At 32.4% G+C, this 23,200-nt stretch overlaps 1 protein-coding gene across 4 annotated transcripts in view; it reads left to right on the top strand.

The window, feature by feature from the left end:
- Window positions 1-22,580, top strand: part of LOC134235963 (adenylate cyclase type 10-like) — a 43,748-nt gene extending 21,168 nt beyond the window's left edge. For 3 of the 4 annotated variants that reach the window (XM_062718142.1, XM_062718141.1, XM_062718140.1), the window contains exons 4-32: window positions 1,813-1,959; window positions 2,382-2,587; window positions 5,263-5,335; window positions 5,523-5,807; window positions 5,997-6,079; window positions 6,255-6,405; window positions 6,511-6,542; window positions 6,792-6,910; window positions 7,028-7,104; window positions 9,112-9,348; window positions 9,636-9,798; window positions 9,973-10,165; window positions 10,280-10,351; window positions 10,528-10,808; window positions 10,955-11,210; window positions 11,564-11,696; window positions 12,149-12,622; window positions 16,117-16,234; window positions 17,249-17,444; window positions 17,575-17,682; window positions 17,836-17,999; window positions 18,415-18,562; window positions 18,695-18,777; window positions 19,439-19,557; window positions 19,782-19,878; window positions 20,198-20,313; window positions 21,408-21,528; window positions 21,807-22,002; window positions 22,110-22,580. In XM_062718142.1, coding sequence (XP_062574126.1) covers window positions 1,813-1,959; window positions 2,382-2,587; window positions 5,263-5,335; window positions 5,523-5,807; window positions 5,997-6,079; window positions 6,255-6,405; window positions 6,511-6,542; window positions 6,792-6,910; window positions 7,028-7,104; window positions 9,112-9,348; window positions 9,636-9,798; window positions 9,973-10,165; window positions 10,280-10,351; window positions 10,528-10,808; window positions 10,955-11,210; window positions 11,564-11,696; window positions 12,149-12,622; window positions 16,117-16,234; window positions 17,249-17,444; window positions 17,575-17,682; window positions 17,836-17,999; window positions 18,415-18,562; window positions 18,695-18,777; window positions 19,439-19,557; window positions 19,782-19,878; window positions 20,198-20,313; window positions 21,408-21,528; window positions 21,807-22,002; window positions 22,110-22,484 — 4,823 coding nt within the window. In that variant the 3' untranslated portion in view covers window positions 22,485-22,580. The remainder of the gene's footprint in view (window positions 1-1,812; window positions 1,960-2,381; window positions 2,588-5,262; window positions 5,336-5,522; window positions 5,808-5,996; window positions 6,080-6,254; window positions 6,406-6,510; window positions 6,543-6,791; window positions 6,911-7,027; window positions 7,105-9,111; window positions 9,349-9,635; window positions 9,799-9,972; window positions 10,166-10,279; window positions 10,352-10,527; window positions 10,809-10,954; window positions 11,211-11,563; window positions 11,697-12,148; window positions 12,623-16,116; window positions 16,235-17,248; window positions 17,445-17,574; window positions 17,683-17,835; window positions 18,000-18,414; window positions 18,563-18,694; window positions 18,778-19,438; window positions 19,558-19,781; window positions 19,879-20,197; window positions 20,314-21,407; window positions 21,529-21,806; window positions 22,003-22,109) is intronic. The other variant, XR_009985510.1, reaches the window with a different exon arrangement.
- The last annotated feature ends 620 nt before the right edge of the window (window positions 22,581-23,200 follow it).

The raw sequence follows: 23,200 nt of genomic DNA, 5'->3' as shown, positions 1-23,200 counted from the left end.
AAAACCACATAGATATTGTCGATCAGGAACTCAAGCATCCTTTTGATGTCAACTTTAGAGTACTTGTGTGTAAAACCAGAATGTTTTTTAGCTCTACTGGTCAGAGACCAGAAGAGCTTATGCGATAGTAATGCGTCCGTCGTCCGTCCGTCTGTCTGTCTGTCTGTCTGTCTGTAAACAATTTTTCAAAATGCTACTCCTCCTACAGTTTTGGTCCGATTTCAATATAACTTGGCACACAAGTAGACTACACTAAGATACATAATTTTGTGCATCGGTTTTTGATTTCGATGAACGGTGTTGCCGTGGTTACTAAAAATAGAAATTTCTGTGAAATTCTTTCAAAATGCTACTCCTCCTACAGTTTTGGTCTAATTTCAATATAACTTGGCACAAAAGTAGACTACACTAAGATACATAATTCTGTGCATCGGTTTTTGATTTCGATGAACGGTGTTGCCGTGGTTACTAAAAATAGAAATTTCTGTGAAATTCTTTCAAAATGCTACTCCTCCTACAGTTTTGGTCCAATTTCAATATTACTTTGCACACAAGTAGACTACACTAAAATACATAATTCTGTGCATCGGTTTTTGATTTCGATTAACGGTGTTGCCGTGGTTACTAAAAATAGAAATTTCTTTGAAATTCTTTCAAAATGCTACTCCTCCTACAGATTTGGTCCGATTTCAGTATAACTTGGCACACAAGTAGACTACACTAAGATACATAATTCTGTGCATCGGTTTTTGATTTCGATAAACGGTGTTGCCGTGGTTACTAAAAATAGAAATTTCTGTGAAATTCTTTCAAAATGCTACTCCTCCTACAGTTTTGGTCCAATTTCATTATAACTTGGCTCACAAGTAGACTACACTAAGATACATAATTCTGTGCATCGGTTTTTGATTTCGATGAACGGTGTTGCCTTGGTTACTAAAAATAGAAATTTCTGTGAAATTCTTTCAAAATGCTACTCCTCCTACAGATTTGGTCCGATTTCAGTATAACTTGGCACACAAGTAGACTACACTAAGATACATAATTCTGTGCATCGGTTTTTGATTTCGATAAACGGTGTTGCCGTGGTTACTAAAAATAGAAATTTCTGTGAAATTCTTTCAAAATGCTACTCCTCCTACAGTTTTGGTCTGATTTTGATATAACTTGGCATACAAGTAGACTACACTAAGATACATAATTCTGTGCATCGATTTTTGATTTCAATGAACAATGTTGCCATGGTTACTAAAAATAGAAATTTCTGTGAAATTCTTTCAAAATGCTACTCCTCCTGCAGTTTTGGTCTGATTTCAGTATAACTTGGCACACAAGTAGACTATACTAAGATACATAATTCTGTGCATTGGTTTTTATTTTGATGAGTGGCAAGGATCATTTTTCTATTTATTGCTGATTTAAAGTCTCAAGTCCCAACTGCTACTTTTCTCTTCCTTTGTTTTAAGTATAAACCAGTAGAGCTACAGTCTCGACAGAGACTTCTGGTTAACAAAATACTTTTGCAAATGACCAATGACAAGGTAAGTAAATTGAGGAGTTCCATTTTTATAGAAAAAGCAGCTTTCAATGAAAGCCTGGACTTTAATTTATTATGGGGAATGGTTGTGTTTAAAGGTGCAAAGTCGAAAGTTTTTAAGCTGTTGATTTTGGTAAAATCTTGTAATTTCAACTTTTCCAAAAGTTCCTCTTTCAGCATAAATTTTGAATAAAAAATGTATTTCCTTTACGATGATTTTAACTTTAAGATACTATACATGTTAATATTTTGAATATTTGAACCACTTTGTACAGGGGATGCTATACTGTCTGTGTGGAGAGTAAATGACGAAACCGAACTCGGCAGCACGGTGGACCAAGTGACCAAGTGTTGTCTTAACATTCAGAACAAATGTGGAGCGTGGGAGACCGACATAGGGGTTACACTCACCGTCAAAATGGGTAAATAGAAAACACGACATATTTTCTTTTATAGTTAAGAATATTTAAAATGGATACTATTATTTCACTTTTTTCATGATCCTATTCACATAGTTTATTGCTTGGTTTGAAGGATTTATGTCCCTTTAATTTTAGAAAAAAAAACAGAAATAGGTATTTTCAGATCATTTCAGTAAGAAGTACACCCCTGTTCCAAATATAAAAGAACATTGAAAAGAGCTTCAAATGTTGAATATAAGGTGTCATTTTTTATAAGGTTTATTTTGCGTAGATTATTCTACTTTGAAGTGTTAAGTATTTTCTGTTTTATTTTCCTTAGAAAAAGTAGTTTGCAAATACACAACAGTATATAGATTATGATTTCTTAATTTTAAAGAAATGAAAAATAAATAAATATGGATGATGAATTTTATTCTTATTAGGTGTGTCGGCTGGAGAAATGTCTGTGACGTTTCTGGGAAATAACGAGTTTCGAGTTTATGTAGAACTAGGTCCTGCCGTCTGTGATGTCAATGTAGCAGAGCATTTTTGTGAGGCAGGCCACATCGTTCTATCTCCCAGGGCCTGGGAACTCTCCTCTCACAGTCTTTATAATCACGAACTGTTACCTGACGGACAACACGCACGTGTAAGTCTTTCCAACAGTACCCTTACCAACAGTATATTCAGCAAGGGTTTGCTAGAAGAGAGGAAACTCTCTACGTTCAGCGCTAAATATATTTCTATTTTTTTTTTACTTTTAATATATATTTTTTGATATTATTGCTGAAGTTATACTTATGGTAATAATTACTTCAATATGCAAAAAATCACCAAGAAGTGGTGTTTCTACTAATTCCGGCAAATAGGCAGTTACCTTAAATCCACTTTTCAGATACAAAAATCAATCATAAGCATGGGATCAAATATGGGTTAAAAAAACATTAGTTTTTTTTTCCACAATAACACAGTTTCTCTTACATTTTTCGCAGTATTCAATTCAGATTCTTGAATAAAATTGGGAACATTCTGCAGATATGCAATACGATTTCCTTATTTCAAAACAGCCCAGTAATATTTGGGAAGGGCTTGATGTGTCCTATAGATGTGCGATTAGCTTTCGGAATTATTAACGATTATTGATGAAAACAGCTTTTGTAAATAATATACTTATTGTGGCTTCCATCCTTGGTACTAAAATATTAAAATAAGTACATTTAAAGGCATACAATAAAGTGCTGGAATTAATTCCTTTTCATCCGTGTAAAGACAAATGTGCAATAAAATATAGTGATAACGAACAGTATATAACCTCAAAAGTTCATTTGAACAATTCAAATTGGGAATAGAACATACACAGACCTCTCAAACATCAAAGATGGGAACAGGTTCCAACGGGGAGTCAGCATTCCCTGTCGACGGGATACACCCGCTATATGCCCCTTTTCATTGTTTGAACTGGGTGAACAGAAAATTTTGTAGAAATGTCAATGGGTAAAATAGTGGCCTAACAATTAGTACGGAAAGAGTCAGTCAGCATTTGACTCAAGGATTGATTCCATTTGCTGACAAGGTTATTGTATCGACCATAGAACTTGCGAACTTTATGTTTTAAAACAAGACTTGTTGATATCATTCTTTTTTCCAGCTTTTTCTTCATAGAATCATTCTTTATAATGCAATCTCTGCTTTATTTGGATTCCGATTATATTTGTGGTGGTGTTTCTGATTGTTTCAAATTCTGACTGACTTTTTCATACTATAAATGCTATTATTTACACATAGAATTGTCTACGAGTTTCCGTGTTTCCCGATCACGATTATGACAATATATAGCGGGTGTGACCGGTCGGCAGGTGATGCTCACTCCTCCATAGCACCTGATACCACCTGTGATTTTTTTTGAGGTTCATGTTTGGTCTGCTCCTGATTGGTATTGTTTAAATTGACTTTTGAGCTCGAATGCTGTTCCGTATCTCCTTATTTCTTCCAAATCTGGGAAAATAATATTACCTTTAATACTGCTAACTATGTTTTCATTAGTAAAAAATTTGGTTTGTTTTGTTTGATGTTATTTATTTATTTTCATTTGTTTTTGGTTTGGTATATAAATGTTGGAATTATCCCTTCTACTTCCAAAAGCAATAAAATAAAGAAGAAAGGTCTTTTGATTTATGTATACCATATTAACCTTTGCCCTTTGTTTCTTTGTAACAAAAGGCAGTTTGTAGTGTTGTTAACTTCTTATTTTCCATATTTTAAGATCTGACAACATGATGATAGAGTATCTGTTTAGTATCTCTTAATCTTATGCAATAAAATAATTGTAATTTCAAACAGTTTTCAAAAGTATAAGTTGATAAAACACAAAAATCGTGATATTCACAATGCTAGTAGTTAACAGCAGGATTATCTTCTGATAATTCCACAATTACCTGCTAAGATATCACAATACTTTTTATTTTAATCTTGAAAAGTACCATTTTTTTTCATGGCAAATTCTTTGAAAAATATATATATTTTTTAGGACCGTTTTGTCTGATCTTTATTTTTTTTAATCTGAGACTGAATTCTAACGTACGATATCAAGTACATATTTTTCTTTAGAAAGATCTTCTCTACTTGCTTTTCTACTCTCAGATCTGAATTGTTGCTTTGGTACGCATAACAACGTAAAATTGACTTCCAAAAACAGAATATAGATTAATATTTGTTTGATTTTATAATTGAAATTGGTTTTCTGTTGTTGGATTAATTATTGCCTTCTATTTAGATTTATTTAGCTTAGTTAGTCTTGTCTGGTTTCTGAATAAATGAAATATTCAATGTTATTTTCTTAAAAACATATATTTAGAATTAAAAAAAGTTTAAAAGATAATATATTTCTTAACATCTCAAAATTTTTCATCTTTAAAAGAAATAAGTGAGTTAATTATAAAATGATTTAATGCCGAGTAGATATATATTCAAGTAAAAAGAACAGTATTTCATGTTTCAAACGGAATGAATATAGGTAGTGTTGTTTTTGTTTGTTTCTCAACCAGTTATAGTACTTATACTTTTTGTATTCTGGGCAGTATTGCTATATTTCAGATGAACTGTAATGTTTCCTTCACAGTCGTGACGGCCTTTTATAATTACTCCATTAGTACAAAGTGTGCATCCCATATTAATATATAGAAAAGAAATGATTATAAATATGTTTCTGCATCTAGTGATTTTTTTAAAACTTTTTTATATAAAATGTATATGTTCATTGATTAATTCTGAGCATAAAGTTGAACGCTTTTTATAAATATAAAATTTCTACATTTTTTTTTTCAGATTAAATCATTTCGGATGCCTCGTACTGCCGTGTCAGAAACACAAAGAGATGGACCTCTCTGGTTTATGCGAAGTTAGTATTAGAATCTCTCTCTCTCTCTCTTTCTTTCTCTCTCTCTTAACATAGTTAAATCTCTCATCAAAACAACGAATCTATACCATTAATTTTCTGCGAAGTTTTGAAAAAGTCGGATATTTTTTCTTTGGAAAGATTTGCAACATAGGAATGCTTACTACATAGTAGTAATATTTATACTTAGAGAGAAAAATGAGCGGAGACTGGGGAAAGACCGTTACCGGTATCACAGCGGCCAGTGCTTTCTCAGAGGGTGTATCTAAGTCCCTCTTCACCACACCAATCCCTATCAACAACGAAGCCAGCACTTCTAAAAGCTGTGACGATGAATCCGACAAAGGTGATATTAAACACACCCCAACAACATCATCCAGTCGCAGGAACTCGGAGCCTGCTCACCCTACGATCGCTGAAGAGGGAAGTGAAAATCATACCAGGCCAGGAAAACCAAAACTCGGCCTCAGCAAACGTAATTATTACAAACAACCTTCAAGAAATTTAGAGGCATTACTAAACAATATTTATTTAAAATTTCCAGCAGTAATCGTTTTAAAAGTGATTTTAAAAAGATGCTGTTGAAATTTTTTCCTGCTAAACAATATAATTTAATTCATTGTTCGTGTAGCTGATTAAAATGTTTTAATTTTTCCTTTTCAAGTACGCAATGTGGTGAAGACGGTGAGAGAAATGAGACTTGATGAAAGCTTGCGATTATACATACTACATCCAGTGTTGAAAAAGGTGAATAAGAAATACCCAAAACACAAACCAACAAAGTCGATGTCATGAATAAAAACTTCTTTATTTTTGCTGCTATGTTTCAGTCTTAATGCAAATTCTGTAATAAAAAAAATGTGTTTTAGTAAATAAGTACTGCAGTATTCATCAAAAGCTAACATTAGTACCTTTTCCTTAGTTGGATGATAACCAGCCTTTAGAGTACCTGTCTGAAATGAGGAATGTGACAGTTGTATTCATGAACCTTGTGCTTGATGAAAAGCATGACGTCACAAAGCTACTACAGGAAGTGTTTGATGTGGTTTACGTCCAATCTAAAGTCATGCACGGTATGTTTTTAGTTCAATAATCAATAATTGTGAATCTTTAAATCTTGAAAATTTATTTTTTATACTAAATTTCATAAAATTGGCAAGAATTACTTTTTCTTGCAGGATGTTTGAATAAGGCTTTCTTCTTTGACAAGGTAAGTTGCAATTGCTTGGAACGGCAATTTTATACATAATCAGATTATATTAAGAAATGCATGTTTCATAACCTAAATTAGCATTGAGGGGTAGCATCTCAATTACATACACTGTTTTATTTATTGGCACATATTAAAGTACAATGACGCAATGTCATCGACCAAAGGTAACTTTGCAAATCGACTTGACATACAATGTATGTAGAAAGTTTTATATTGTAAATTAGATATCCAAATTTGTGTTTAAAGGGTTGTACTTTTCTTGTAATATTCGGACTTCCTGGATACAAGCACGAAAGAGATTGTGCGCATGCGTTAATATGCTCCCACAAGATGAAAAAGTTGCTGGATCAGCATGATGGGGTCAAGTATGTGATTTGTTATCACTTTGTATGTTAAAACTTCAGTTAAAAGATTTCATTCAGTTTCATTTTAAAGCCTTGATTTGTTTTATTAAAAACGTTTTCTTTTATTCTACAAATCAGATCTGTCTCCATCGGTGTGACAACCGGAGGGGCGTTTTGTGGGGTGGTGGGACACAAAAACCGACACGAATACTCAGGTAAGTAACAAGGCAGGTAACAACCATTTTAATTTGTGTCACTCTCAATAATAAATTATCGTTTTACTTGGTTAACTATAGTATACTAGAAGTTGTTTATTAAGGGATTAATGGTATCAGATTAAATATGGCCTTTTAAATTAGAGACAATGTTATGTCAAGGTCATAACCTTTTTCCTGGTCCCAGGATCATTTAACAGAGTTAAACTTGAGACAATTTTTTTAAAAAAATGTAAAATGTTTATTGATTTTTAAATTAATTCTTAAATTTGCAGATAACAATACTCTTTTGAAGCAATATTGACAATTATTTTGATTTCAGTCTGCTGGATTAATCAAAATTTTAGTACAACATAAATCTTTGATGTAAGCTTCAGGTGTTTCATGATTCTAGGGCCAGTACAATTCTGTTGCCAATCATGCGATGCTTACTTCTATTTCCAAAGATTATTTTTTCTTTCTGCTTAAAATAGATATTACCGTAAAGGGTCTATATGATGGTATTACGAAAGTGACCTAAATAATTTATCTAAAATGGATATTGGCTAATCCGAATTTTCTTAAATTCTTTCTTAATTTGTGGGATATATTAGTTATTTGTATATGATTCCTATATTTAAGATTTTTCTTAATATCACGTATGGTTAAGTTGTTACATTACGACACAAAATGATACAAAAACAAAACGTTTTGATCGTTTTTTAAGGAAAAAAAAACACTTGTTACAGATTTTTGGCTCAAATCTTTACTTAGATTGGAAGCTTTTAAAAGCATCATGATTGTAATTTGTTTGAAAAATCCCATTTTTTGATATTTCAAAACTTTAATCCCTAATTAATTTTACTTACCTTCAAGTCTTTGATTGGGTAATTCATAGTTCTATATTAATTTTAAGAAGCAGAAGGTAAGATGTTTTCATACGCCTCCATTCTGCTAAAAATATAGTTCATGCTATATTTCAAACTCAGTTTACCATTTCTATTCAAAGTTATACAATTACGACGAGGAAAGGAAAATATGATCTTTTAAAGCAATATGAGCTGCATTTTTGAGAATTTTATTTTGCTGTTAAAATGTGCTCTTTTAATAAATCTGTATGTAATTTAATGTTACAGATTTTTGGCTCAAATCTTTACTTAGATTGGAAGCTTTTAAAAGCATCATGATTTTTAATTTGTTTGAAAAACCCCATATTTTGATATTTCAAAACTTAAATCCCTTATTAATTTTACTTACCTTTGAAAATTTCTTCAAGTTTTTGGTTGGGTAATTCATTGTTCTATATTAATTTTAAGAAGCAGAAAGTAAGATGTTTTTATACGCCACCATTCTGCTAAAAATATGTTCATGCTATATTTCAAACTCAGTTTACCATTTCTATTTAAAGTTATTCAATTACGACGAGGAAAGGAAAATATGATCTTTTAAAGCAATTTAAGCTGCATTTTTGAGAATTTTATTCTGCTGTTAAAATGGTTCTGTTGATAAATCTGTATGTAATTTAATCTTTGATGATCGATTAGACATAAATAAAGTATATTTTTTAGAAGAAAGTTTTCTTTACAATGGAATGTATGATATTATATAGTAAATCATTATTGTACAGGACGACAATAATGAAATTTTTCTTTCCATTAAAGCATAAAAATAGTTCTTCCAAAAAATAGTTCCTCCATGGCAAAAATGAACTAACAACAGAAGTTTAAAAATGTTGTTTTGAACATATTTTATTGGTAATCAAAAGGATAAGAAACAAGTTCTAACAACTTACTAGTTCTTCTCCTTAAACACAAAGTAATTGTCATGCAAAATGTTCTTTTTTCTGTCATAGAAATAGTTAATTATAAAACTGCAACAAAAATTTCCAACATCAACGTTGCAGCTCATATTGCTTTAAATCTCTTACATGAAATAAATGGAGAAAAGGATTAGAATTCAAGCTCAAAAGTCCATTAAACGGAATCCTTCCTTAAATAATACATTAGAATTACCTTATCTCTTTTCCAGTAATTGGTAGAAAGGTGAATATGGCCGCAAGACTTATGATGCATTACCCTAACAAGGTGACCTGTGAAGAACGAACGTTTCAGCAGTCACGACTTCCATCCATTAACTTCAGGGTGTTGGGGGCCAAGAGGATGAAGGGCCTTCAGAATGTAGGGATCATCAAGGAATACGTGGAATCAACCGACAGCTCCGCCCGGGACGTGGCTAAAATACCTTACTTCCAGTTCCCTTTGCTAGGTGAGCTTCTGTTAACAGACGACATTTTACATATTGGCTGGCACCAATAAATGACGAATTTATTTTTATTCTAAAATTTTCTTGCTTGAAATTCATAAAAATATCTAAAATGAAGTCAGGTATCTTTAGTTGGTAACATGGTACGATATAATTCTGCTAAAAAGTCAATGCCACATCATTGATATCATCAGAGAACTTAGATAAGATCTGACAAAAAAATATTTTTGGATGTTTTCTTCAAATTATCAACGTCAGACATACTCAGATCATCGGTTCACATGCTTTAGGTAGAGAACAAGAGGTAGAGGTGTTCGAACTCGAACTACAAAGGTTAGTCAATCAACGAGAGGAGGAATTTCCGAACCATTACATCATCAGTGGGGCATCAGGGATCGGCAAAACACGCCTTCTAGACCATTTCATCCATCTAGCAGAGAAAAAAGACATAAAGTTAGTCATTTTCAGTCTTGGAAAGATCAGAGCATAGTTTTTCCCTGATTGAAAAAAACGTTTATTGAATCTTAGATTTTACACATTTCTTCATGATGGACGTACACAATTATAAGCAGGGATTTTTTCCTGAGTTGGGTATAAATCCATGAAATACATATTTTTCTTTTAAAGTGTCATTTCCTGCGCACTCAGACTACAGCATTTACACGTCCATAACTGTCTCAGCAACTATATTTTTCTTGTACTTCTGTCATCATCCGGGTTCTCTCATCGAATAGAAGATGAACCAGAACTTATCAGTGTTCTCTCTCCTTACGCATTAGAGTCAAAACTACATCTTCTGAATGACATCATGGGGTCAAAGGTATAATTTTTTTCTTTAAACATAAGTATTTTAAATGAAAGAAAATTAATATTTGTAGCGTTGTGCATATTGTCAAAATAAGTGTCATCTTTATTTATTTTATTTGTGGTTTAGTATCAAAGACCCAATAGTGAAAATGACACAGAGGAAGATCTGCGAAAAATTCTCAACCTTATCATTGAAAAGGTACAAATGACAAGATTATCACTGACAAGTCATCCGAGACATTTTAACTAAACTATATTTAAATAAATCAAAAAATACCAGTTGGACTTCGAAATAAGCTTTAGTAGAACTACACAAGCAAGTTAAAAACGTCCAGCTTTTTTACATTGATAATTTATCAACCGTGTTACCTGTAGTGCACGGAGAAGCAGCCTGTTTTGGTGGTAGTGGACGATGCCCAGAATGTGGACGATCTGTCGTGGAAGTTTCTGTGTGAACTCCGGAAGATGAAGGGTATCTTTATCGTCCTTTCTTCCCGTCCGGCAGCTATCGAGAAACCCACGTCTGAAGACGCTGGCAAGTACATCGAGTCGTCCTCTGTCCGAGTGTTGGATCTTGGCGTACTGGACACTCAGTATATCCCGGCATTGGCATGTCAACTCATGGACGTGGTTAGAATTCCTTGTGAATTAGAAGTGTAAGTTTGCAGTATAATACTTCGCAGATTTAATATTTTAAATATGATAATATTTTCATTAATTGAATATCAAATAATAAGGATACACAATCCATAATGTGGAGGTTACCTTTTAAACATAAAGTTTTATCCTTTCTCTTTGGTAGAATGTTACGGGAGAGAACTCAAGGTGTTCCCTATTGGTGTGAGCAGCTACTGCTGGACATGACAGAGAAGAACCAGCTGATTATAACGTACGATGATGGGAGTACAGCCATGAGACAAAATACAATAGCCCCCAAAGCAGCACAGCTGGAAAAAGTCTTCTCTGACCACAGCTTTCATGACATCTTAGATGAAAATGACAATGATCAAATTGAATACAATAGAGTTAGTTCATCATTTAAAGTAAAAGAAGACGAGGTAAGTTTCAATCAAATTACAATATTTGAAGCAGATTATGAGCAGATAATTTTTGAAAATCATGACTCTACTGGTACTTGTCTACACTGTAATGTGGGGAGTGTGATGAAAATAACAAACTTTTGGTCGTCATCAAATTATTTCGAGATAAATTCTAAATGTCATTTATATGGTATTTTCAACCAACAACTTAGTGCTAAGGTACAAAAAGGATTGTATAAAATGCACAAAGGCAATGAATAAGATGTAACGTTTGAGTAGAGTACCTAAAGATTTTCCCATAAAAAGCACAAGTTACTGTATTAACTATAGTCTTTCTGATATGTCATTAAACTGGTACATTTGTATGACAGAATCCAATGGAACACGGAGTATTGTTAGGTTTTGGATATATCCATCAAAAGGACAACAAACAAAAAGAGAAAGTCGCCGTGTTTTCCCCGCATATTAACCCACAGGATATAGAGGTTCCACTCATCATGAAAGGTAGATTATAAAAAGAAATTTACATATAACAAAATCAGTATTTCTTGTTGATTTTTTTTAAATGAAAGCTGCAAACTCCCCTTAACAATACTTATCAAACAGTGCAACATTTGATTACCAAATTGCTACTCAAAAATAACATATTTGATGGTATGTTTTAGCGTAATTCGAACATTATTTGTGAATGTCCCTTATGCACTTTCTTTTGCCTGTAGCAAAGTAAAAGCAAATCAACATATCACAAATGAGTTGTACAAATGAGTGATTTGTATGCATTGAACGAAGTATTTTTTTTATCAACAAGATCTAATGAATGATCAGTGTAGGATTGCTCGATTGGGGAATCAAATAACGCTGATAAAAAGTACAACTTCTAGAGTTCTGAATGAAATATGTAGGATTTAATTTGCATTCTATTCCCGTGGACAAATAGAACTTTGTTTGATTTGTAGAGCTTATCATTGCCCGCCTGGATTCCATGAGAGCATCCGAACAACTGATTGTGAAATGTGCTGCCGTTTTAGGACAGACTTTCCCTAGAGATATGATTGAATATATCTTACCAAAAGTACAGCGTGTCAAAGCCAGAAAGTCTTTCAGACGCCTCAAGCAGATCGGCATTTTTGAGTGCGCCAATATCCCGACAGGCCGAGCAGCAATTCTCTTACAAACAAATGGACTTCATCCGGAAGCCTGCTTCTGTCCGAAAAAAGAGGATGACTACGACGTCGATCTGTGTAATGTGATGCGATTCAAGAACAATTTGCTGCAACAAACCGCATATAATATTCTTATGGAAAGTCAGAGACTAGACCTTCATAATAAAACCGTAGAATACCTCGAAAATCAAGCCAATGAGATCAGAAACAGAATTCCTTACTATCTTCTGTATCGAAAACCGAAAGAAAGTCTGGAGAAGAAACAAGGTATCTATAACATAAACAACATCGTACATAAAATTTCTGTCATAGACTGATTTAGGAAGCAGGTTTTTGAGCAAGGTATACCAAAGTCTTTCATTTATGTTAAAAGCCTGAGTCAGTTCTTGGATGAAATACATTTTACACACAGTCACTGGAAGTTTTAGTGTTTATACATGCCTTCAAAGTTAAACTTAAAAAAGAACAAGAAGTGATCTCAACGCTATCTTAAAGTTAGCCAAATCAATTTTGTTATTTTAATATTAATTAGGTACATATTGTCTTTACTTCAACGAATTAAATTTACAACAGTATATTTTATTTATGAAATAAGATATCAATTTAAAACATCCTTTTATAAAACAGGGTATGGATATTCTTATAAACTTATACATTTTCAAATGCTTTCCAATTACAGTATTTGAGCAATGTGGCTGATACATTTCATCATCAATTCATTATGAAGTAATAATGGTTGAGCGTAATTTCTCAAAACAACGAAAAAAATAGCATAACTGTGCAAACATTCGCATTTAAATGGATTTGACTATGTGTTTAACTAGTAGTTTATCCTGCCAGACTAAAAATATTTTCATGAATTTTGATACTACATCACATAAATTTATTGTAGAGGGCATTTTCTTGTAGCGTGCGTACTAGTAGAACTTAAGTCGAAGTCCAGAAAGCTGACGCAAATCTATTTAATTATGTTTTGCAGTTGATGGTGATATTTTATCAAATTTTGACGTGTGAAAAACTTTATTTTAGAACAAGATTGGAAAAATGGATGTTGATTTTGTTCTTGATTGAGAACACAAGTTGAATTAAAATAAGGTATTAACATTCAGTATTAAAAACTGAATAAACAGCACAAATACTGTTATTAAAAATTAATATTATTTCTCATTCTAATAGAGAGAGAAGAGCACAAGAGAGCATCTTATTTTATAACGTCATGTCTGTATAAAATGAGAGAAATATCATAATCATATTGCATACATTATACATGTGCTGACACATGAAGGTTTTGTTTAAGGTCAGTCTTCCTATGTTAATTTCATATAGATTAAATGTTGGTAGCAAATAAACGTTGTCATGAGCAATTCATTTCAGTTACCTTATTAACATATTGATTAAAGGTTAGTGGCAAAATAAATTTTCTGGAGTTCTACATTTCAGTTACCTTGCATATATATATGAAAGGTCTGTTGCAAAAAAATTGACATAAGCTATACATTTCAAATGACGTGTCCTGTTGGGAAACTAACCTGTATGTCACCTGCCTCTCACATCAATTCTGAATAAGCACAAAAATGCATTACTCAGAGAGCCCGTCAGTTCATAGAACTTTTCTTCTTTTAAGGTCTGTAAAATTCATTTCACAGCTACGATGTGTGAAAATAATGCAAAATTAGCCATGTGTGAGAAGGGAGATATACATGTATATTTGTTAGACTATTTGTACTCTGAGTATTTGATAAAAGGTCGGTAAATAAAGAATTAAACAACAAATGACATTTTGTTAATGTTGATTTCCATGCATTTTACACATTATTCTTTTACTTTTTCATCAAGACCATAATCTTTGATCTTTTAAAGGAAATTAATTGTATGTATCGTATCTTCTGATTGCACTCCCTCAGTAATGCTGACCTTTTGAGCTCATCTGAGCCATGGTTCCATTTTTTCTGATCCGAATGTTTCCCTTGTATTTTCGTCCCTGGTGTCTGTCGTCACAAATCTTTCACAATTTAGTCTTCCTCGGAACCACTGCCCAATTTTCAACCAAACCTTTACAGTTTCCTTAGGTAAAGGTCTCAACAAATGAAGGCCAATACTCATATCTAAGGGGAGATAATAAGAGATAGTATACATTTTGTAGTGTTAATTAAAAATCTTCTTCGCAAGAACCATTCGGCAATAAAAAAAAAATCTTTAAAGTTCTTCTACTCAAGAAGAGCAATGTAATGATAAGTCTTAATGATATGGAAGCATTCTCAAGTAAGGTAACAGTTTGCATTATGGCTCCAGGGAGATGTGTGAGGCAACTATATTAGCGCTCAAAAGTTTACATGGGAATGTCTTTAAAAATTCGTTTTTAAGAATAACAAAGACACGGTTAGTCATTTTTCAATGAATGCATCCTCAGAAAGTGTATATTCAAGTTTGTCTAAAGCATGACCTCCTGGTGTAGGATGGGGTCACTATGCTTTTAAGTTTTCAATTTTAAGTTCTTAATCTTTAAACCAAGACAGATTTCTGAGAAGTGAGTTGTTGTTACATGGATGACAAAAATCTTGTCAAAATTTTGAAAAGTCTGTTGCAATCTCTTTATAATAGCAAAAATAACCTTCTGTTGGGTCGTACATCAGCTGACTAGTTTTATGCACATTGTTAGGTCTTTGTTTTATATACTAAATATGATTACGGAATACTCCGTATACCGTATCAAGGCAGAGGGCTCACGGCGGGTATGACCTTTTAACAGGGGATGCTTACCCCACCTAGGCGGGGAAATATCCGGTGGTCCGTATTGAGTCCAACTATCCACAGTTTTGTATTGTTTTTATGTTTTCTTGACTGTTCATTATCTCTTTTATTAAATAAGAAACCTAATGACAAGGCTGTCCTTAAATACAAGTCGGTGTTCTTTTACATTTTGCTATGTTTAAAATCAGGCGTTCATTGCAAGGATATAAGGACAAAACGACTTTTATAAAGCAAAAAAAAAAAAAATGACAAGTTAACATTAACAAGAGATATAAGCAATTTCATTGCTTAAGGTTGTGGTACACTTGTAGTAAAGTCACAATGTAGTCATAAACTACCAGCATCTTAAAGGCAAATGCACGCGCAATTTTTCTGAAAATTTATCAACAGTAAAACTTTTCAGATTTACGGTATCTATTTAAAGTTAAGTAGAGTTCTGTAAACAAGGCTTCCATTGCGTCCAAAAGGTAAATATCTGCACTCAGACCTCTTCTTTTGCTTTTCTATTTTTAACATTTGTTTTAACCATTAATATTTCTCTCTTTTGTATGTCATTTTAAATCTGGATTACACTTATTCCATACCTATCAATAAAGAACTATCACAAAACTCTTAAAAATACTAACCCGAGTGAGATTCTTCAAATTGTAATCAAAGACTGATCCTAAATTTACCTCTTCCTAAAATTTCATTGGTATATATCTCTGAGATAGCTCATTTTAAACGTGGATTGCAAATACTTATCTAGCTATCTACAAAGAACTATCATCAAATTCGTGAAAAATACTAATTTTAACCCGAATGAAAATCTTCAAAGACTGTCACTAAAATAATCTTTTTCTTGAATTTTTTTAACACGCAACTCTGAAAACGCACACATTTAAAAGTTAATATACTTGAATATGGTATAGTCAACAGCATTTAATTTTTTCTAGAAACGCGTTCGATTTTCTTGACGATTTGCTCTAACTATTTGAAAATGAACTCATGCATATATTTCTTTTTCTCAGTCAGAGTATCCCCTGGGGCGATGAGAAGGTCCAATAAAATAGGAGACACTAAAATGAACGTGGAAAATGAAAACTCTTCTAGGAAGAACAGAAGAGGAGCGGTGTGTGTATCCAGAGAGTAAGCATTCATAGAGTGAAAGATTTATACCTAGTATTTAAATGTTATTTATTTCGGTTACTGGGTATTGAAATTGTGAAAATACAAAAGTGCTCTATAAGTGAAGAAAATTAGTGTGAATAAAGAAGATACATATTGAATAGAGAAAGAACTTTATTCGGTAATAACCAATATTTGCCCCCCAAATCAAACTTTGATGGAGATATATTCAATTAAGTTCTTAAACAGGGGAGTATATGCTAACTTCAAAGCACTGAATATTTTCATAAGTAATGACGCCATAAGTATGTAATGACGTCACAAACATGACGTAAATTTCAGTTTTTTAATGAATTTTACAGAAAAATGTACATATTTCGTCGATATTTTTGAGTAAAAGTCACCGAGCGCATGCGTGTTCAGGATCATTATTTTGATATAATGTGTAGAATGATAATATCAATGAAATATGTTAATATTGTTCCTGAACAAACTTGCGCTCTATAAATTTTAAAGCTAAAATTGTTGAAATTTCGTCCATTTTGTCCTCTTTCTGAAAAAGGATATAAAATCGGACTAGTTTGTGAGTGAATTGTGACGTCACAAAAACAAAAATTGTGAATACACTGTTTTGACACTATAATATTTTCTGTTAATTTATATTTCTCATACGATTTATTGAATTCAGCACATTTCAGGAATTTTTCAAAATTTGACTTTTGTGGGGGCAAATATATGCAATATACCGCATATAGTTCTTTCAAAGCATGTCCTTGAAATTAACGTGATATATGTATTTGTATTTGACTGCTTTTTCTGCAATCAATTTAATTATTACTATATTTCATTGATTCACTTTTAATTTATAACATAACCTGTCGGTGAACGTTTGATCATGGTTCATGCGAAGTTCACTGTTCTCAAGGAATTCCTAAGTGACCACCAAAATCCATTACAAAAATTAATCTTCTTTATTTTTATGTCATATCAACATCATCAATAGAATTATGATTCGGTATTGTCTTCCTCACACAGAGACATAGATCCATTGATAAAAGCTGTTTGCCAGTTAGACAACGGTCAACAAAAGATTGATGAACTTGTGAAGAGACTAATTCCCATATACGAGGATATAGAACGTCACATGCGCGCTGCAAAAGACTCCAAACACATCGTGGATAATCTGCTTGAATATGCTGCCGCTGTCATTCTTCTTAAAAACGCAGAAAAAGTAATGTTATCAGATTATAAACATTGTATTGACAAATTGAATGAGTACAAACATACAATTCACTTTAATTAAATTAATTTAGCATAAAATAAAAGGCGTAAATTCGATTAATTTCCATTTCATATTGCAGACTAGAGAAATTCTAGGTACCGTGGATGAATTAATGAAAGAAATTGATGATAAGACTTTCTCATCCGATGTTTTCCGATTGTCGAAAATTGCCAGAATTCGTGGGAAGGTACATTTCATTTTGTTTTCATAAAATATTTTAAAAACCATAATATTATAGATATATAATAATTACGATAATGTTCAAAATAATACTCATAAACACACTGACTGTTTAACGTACGTACTGCTTAAGCTACAAATTTTTTCAAACCTTATTTAGATTGCTTATCATTCTGGCGATTTAGAAGGCGCCCAGTGGTGGCTTTCACATGCAGGAAAACTACTAGGAATTCACCAGCCGGTCAGAGCCTGCTGGATTTGGCCGATCACTATAAAATACATGATCCGCTTACGTGCTCTCAGAAATTCTCCAATGGCCAGAAGGTTTGTCTTCAACTTTAAAAGATATTTTTAAAACTGAACGAAAAAATTGACAACCCTTCAAAAGAAACTTTAAAGGATGTCATAATAATAAATTATTGAAGAATTTCGAAATATGACATAAAAAAAAACTGTCAGCACAAGTGAAATAATATTAACTTTCATTTTTCTGATAAAGCTTGGGAAAATATATTTTCAATGAGTTTTATTCGGCTTGACATTTTAATGCTTTCAATTCGAACTTGAGATTTTTTAACCAGTAGAACGAATACAAGATTGAAATTTGATGACTTCTGGATGTTTATGGTTATATTGATCCTTGTTTCTTGCAAACGAATTTAAATAAACTAAGAACAATGAGTTGCAAACAAATTTAAACAAATTGAGAAAAATAAGACGTTTGTAATTGTTTTCATAGACCTGCCACACTGAAGACTTTAGAACAGGGATACTGTTTGTCAGATCTGTATTGGTTTTATTCAGCAAGCGGGAATAGCAGTCTTTTATTCCTTACCGCTCTACAACAAATGATGAAAGTCACTGGGAGAACGTGTCATCTTCACCAGGTGTGGCAAAAAAATTAAAAAAAGAAAAGAACCTCGATATATTTAAAGTATAACAACATTTCACTGGGTATGATGGCTAAAAACTTCAAAATCCCTCATCTATTTTAAATGTTTTTTTTTAACTTATTTCAGGTCGTGGAGTCGTATGCTAATATAATGAAACTTTGCAAGTTCGAAGGCACAAAAATGAAACTGGAAACAGAACTTTTTGCAATGTATGTTTAAAGCTTGTTTTATAACACTCTAATTACACCCCTTTTATAAAAAAACACAAGAAACGATAAATCCGATGAATTAAAATCATTACAAAAAGTAATTATGTCAAAATTCCAAATTAACAATGCAAATTGAGAGCAGAACAATATCCACGTGTGGGGCAGATGTGCGTGTTTTTATTGCGTGAGATCCATGTATTTTATATCGGCGAAAAAAAATTAATTTCATTAATTGCTAAACATCATTAATTTATCAAAAGTGTAATAAAACCAATCAAAAAGAAATTATTTTCAAATCAAACTTATGTTTTATTTATAAGAATAGAAAAAAAACATGCTGCTAATAAAGGGCACAGTTAGAATTGCAACAGAATGTTAGAAGGTCTTGCTCTAAAGATAACAAAGATATTGTTGATGAGAAACTCAAGCATCTTTTAATGAATTATGAAGATAATTTTGATCTCTAAAGGCCAATGAAACAGTGTACATTTGGAGCATAGCAGATCAGAATATCTATGTGTTGAATCAGAATGAATTTTAACGAACATGTTTTTTTTATATGACCAATCACCGATAAATATAAAAAAAAAATTCAGAGTTCCAATTTCTGTTGAAGATTTATATAATATATGAATGTATTTAAACTGCATATTTTTAACAGTTGTTCATCTAGACACGATGAGTTGTCTCCCAGTGATCTGGTGATGTTAGCAAGCATGTACACCGATATGGCAACCAGCTACCTCAATGCAGGAGACCTCCAAAGTGCGCTATCTTCTAGTAAGTTAGAAAAATTTTTAGTCCCTCTTTTAGTTTTATAAAAATGTTGACCATTCAATTCATGCGAATTTTACACTTGGTCAATCAGGGAAAAATTCAACATGCTCAAAGGTCCCGGATGAGTATTTACAAGCATAGAAAATAAAAATATTTTTTCAACGTCTCATTATGAAATAATCAAAAATAGTTATGAGATGATAATTCGTCATATCCTTTATTGACAGGTACTGGAGCCTACGAGGTCTGTGACAAATTAAATAACCAGGACATTGGGTTAGTCGTGTCTCCCATCCTAGCCTTGTGTCTGGTCCTAACCTGCAGGTATCTAACCAGTCCATCTATTTTACATTGTTATCTAATATACTGTGTGAATTGCTACAGTGCAGTTCCATTATAACCGTAATGCAATACGGTTTATGTGACATTAATACAAAGAACACTTATTTACTGAAGATATATATAGCTTAGGTTACTTTGAGTGAGCATAGTCATTTGATTCCTTTCGAGTTTCATTTGATTTAACAAACTTTAAACATGTTTAATTCAGTATGAAAATCAATAACTTTGCCACACACAAAAAACTTAGATATTTTCCCAATTTGTATTTGATTTCCTTTTATTTTACCATTTTTGTTTTCAGGAAAGATCAGTTTTCAGTGTATCTCCAGAAGCTGCGATCTTTCGTCTGTTACTCTGACGGCAGAATCCACCGAGCCTGGTACTACATCTTCTGTATGGAGAGAATATTAAACGGAGGTAGAGATTAAAATACCTAGAAGAAACCCATCATTTAAATTAACCATTCAAAGATAGATTACTAATAAAATTATATATAAACTTTATAAGAATAAAACTGAAAGCTGTCAATTTTATCTATTTCTGAATTTAAAGAAAAGAGAATAATTGAAGAAAAGACAATTTTTACAAATCTTCTCAGGATGAAGTCATTAATTAAGACGTAGCGATAGCTTTGTGTGTAATAACACCATGTCGTTTTTTCTCTAGAGATTCCGGATTGCATCCTTTTAACCATTACTCCCACAATATCTAAGAAAATTTCTTTAAATTGTCCCATAAAGTAGAAAATTTTCTCATTTGCGAGTAGATAAGTGTAACAGTGAATAAACATTATGGAAAAATTATAGTTGCTGTCTTGTTCAAAATGACAGCTTCTTAGTTTGTATTTTCATAGAAGAATGTGTATTTAGCCATGCCAGGCTAAATTTCATTTAGGATGATATTCAAATAACATTTTCCCTTATATCGTCATAAGTCATTGTAAAATATAAAAGTGAACAGGAGCAAGAGTTCTCACATTAAAGACTCGCGCAAGTTTTAAAGATTAAAAAAAATTCTCATTGTCCATTTGTAAGTCTGTATTTGAATTTTCCCTTTTTAATCAATTTCAAACTAGAACAAGCATTATTGGGGGTTGGATCGTGAAAAATCTTTTAATGACAAAGCTTATTTGAATACGTACAATTTTGTTGCAGTCATGACCCAAACCAGTAGGGGATAAAAGATTTGCATAAGAAAATACGTATGCACGTAAATCTTTATCTCTAAAACATGGACACTCGATCATTAATAATAAATAAGCAATGGGTAAGCCACAGCAGGGGAACAATGTTTTTACAAGCTGCGAAGTATAATTTGTAAACTTTACAAAAATTCTTAAAAAACTAGATTTAAATTGCATTTTTTTTTTCGTTATTTTGACCATTACAATTTGTGAAAACATGTACAATGTATCTACATTTTATTTGTCAGGAAGAGAAAGGTTACATCTTATCTGAACTGTGTGTTCTTTAGACTTTACTTATGCATTTTTTTCTCCCTCTTGAAATTAGATTACCCAGTTCAATCATTCCAGTGCTGTCTGGACTTTGCTACTAATTACCTACGTTCCTGTGATGCCGTCACTAATGAATATGTTCCTCGTCTCTTTCTTGCTATGGAAATTGCTTTATGGTGGGTAAAATAACTGACTTGCTATAACATCAAGAAACTAATGCTCACGCAAATCAAAACTTCCTGGTAGTAATAGTGAAGGCATGTTTTACCTTTAACACTCAACACGATCTACCCTTTTTTTTTTTAATTTACATTTTCATTTGAAAGGTACTAGTACATGGAAGTATTTTTCAAATCATTGCTTTATAAATATTTTAAAAAAAGTTATATTCTAGCCTACTTTTTTTTCAAAACACTGCCCGTTTGTCTAATATGACTTTTCGTGTTTTACACAGGTTTTGTCGGAAAGGCCAATGGGACGCTGGCCAGGTCTGGTTCGGTTATTCGGAGATGTACGACACTACTATCGTGTCGTTTCTGGCCTTATATGCTCTGTCTCGTAAAATTGAAATTATGCTTCTTTCCCTGAACACAAGCAGAGTAACGATGTCCAACAAAGGTTTAGAAGCCTTGAAAAAACACATTGTAATGGTAAGCCACTATGATCACATTTGAAAGAATATTGTACGCTTAATATAAATAAAAAGAATATTGAATTATACTGTATATATTGTAAATTCGAAATATTTTGAATCTAGGATTTGAAGAAATTAAAGAGAGGTTGCAGGAAAATCTCCTCCATGTTGCCACGCTACTGTCACCTCAAGGCTTATTTTTGTCTTCTTAATCGGTCTCATTGTCAATCAAAGTGGCATCTACTGAAAGCAAGAAAGACTGCAACTCAGCATGGCAATATACTTGAATTAAGATGGACTGAAAGGCACAAAATGGCCTGGTTTAAGAAAATGGATCTGTCGGAGCAATGGAACAGTTTTACTGAGGTACCCCAAGGGGGTTGGAATCACCAACCAAGGCCTGCAGAATCTCATATGTACATTTGGCCAATAGTGCCCAAAGCTAGCAACCGCGAAAAATCATTACTGTTCTACTCAGAACTGATTGCATCACACTGAAGATTCACCAATTTTTTTTGTATACTTTTATATTTTTCATGTTATGTTACTCATATTGTATTTAAGAAGTTGACAATAAAACATAATATAGAGAAATTGTTCAGCTTTTATTTTCAAAGAACGCCTCCTTTGCAAATAGAAATGAATCAAGAACTCTTTCAGTGGTTGGTCTTTAAACAGATATATCTATTCAAGAAGAGGCGGCGCAATCAGGTGTGAATACTTTAAAATTCCATGAAACCTTTGAAAAATTTGAAATCACAAAATTTTACTTATATCATTAAACGACCTTTCAACTCTTTATACAACCATTTCCCACGATAAATTTAAGTCCATACTTATTGACATATTCTGCTTTTCAATCAAAATGGAACTCGTAAAGATTTAATTACCTTGTCATTGGTTATTTGCAAAATATTTTTGTTAAAAACTTTCTGATTGTACAAACAAGTATTCTGAAGTTGATCTTTAAATTGCTAGAGTTTCTGATCAATTGACAATATCAATTTTGTTTTTGAAGACAATCTGTCGGGGATTTTCATAAGTTCTAATTCCTCCCCGTTATTAGCAGAGCCCTTTGTATTCATATGATGCAGAATTTGTTCAAAATATATACACCCAAAGAAGAAGAGAACACTTCTGGACATTTAGACATAAGGACGACGTTTAATTAATCAATTAACGAAATTTTCTTCCATTCATATGTCAACACATCT

The sequence above is a fragment of the Saccostrea cucullata genome, unplaced genomic scaffold, assembly GCF_032062105.1.
Source record: "Saccostrea cucullata isolate Sc308-1 unplaced genomic scaffold, CSIRO_AGI_Scuc_v1 ctg236, whole genome shotgun sequence".
Lineage (NCBI taxonomy): Eukaryota > Metazoa > Mollusca > Bivalvia > Ostreida > Ostreidae > Saccostrea > Saccostrea cuccullata.
The sequence above is the reverse complement of the archived record's forward strand: the minus strand, read 5'-3'. Positions and strand labels throughout refer to the sequence as shown.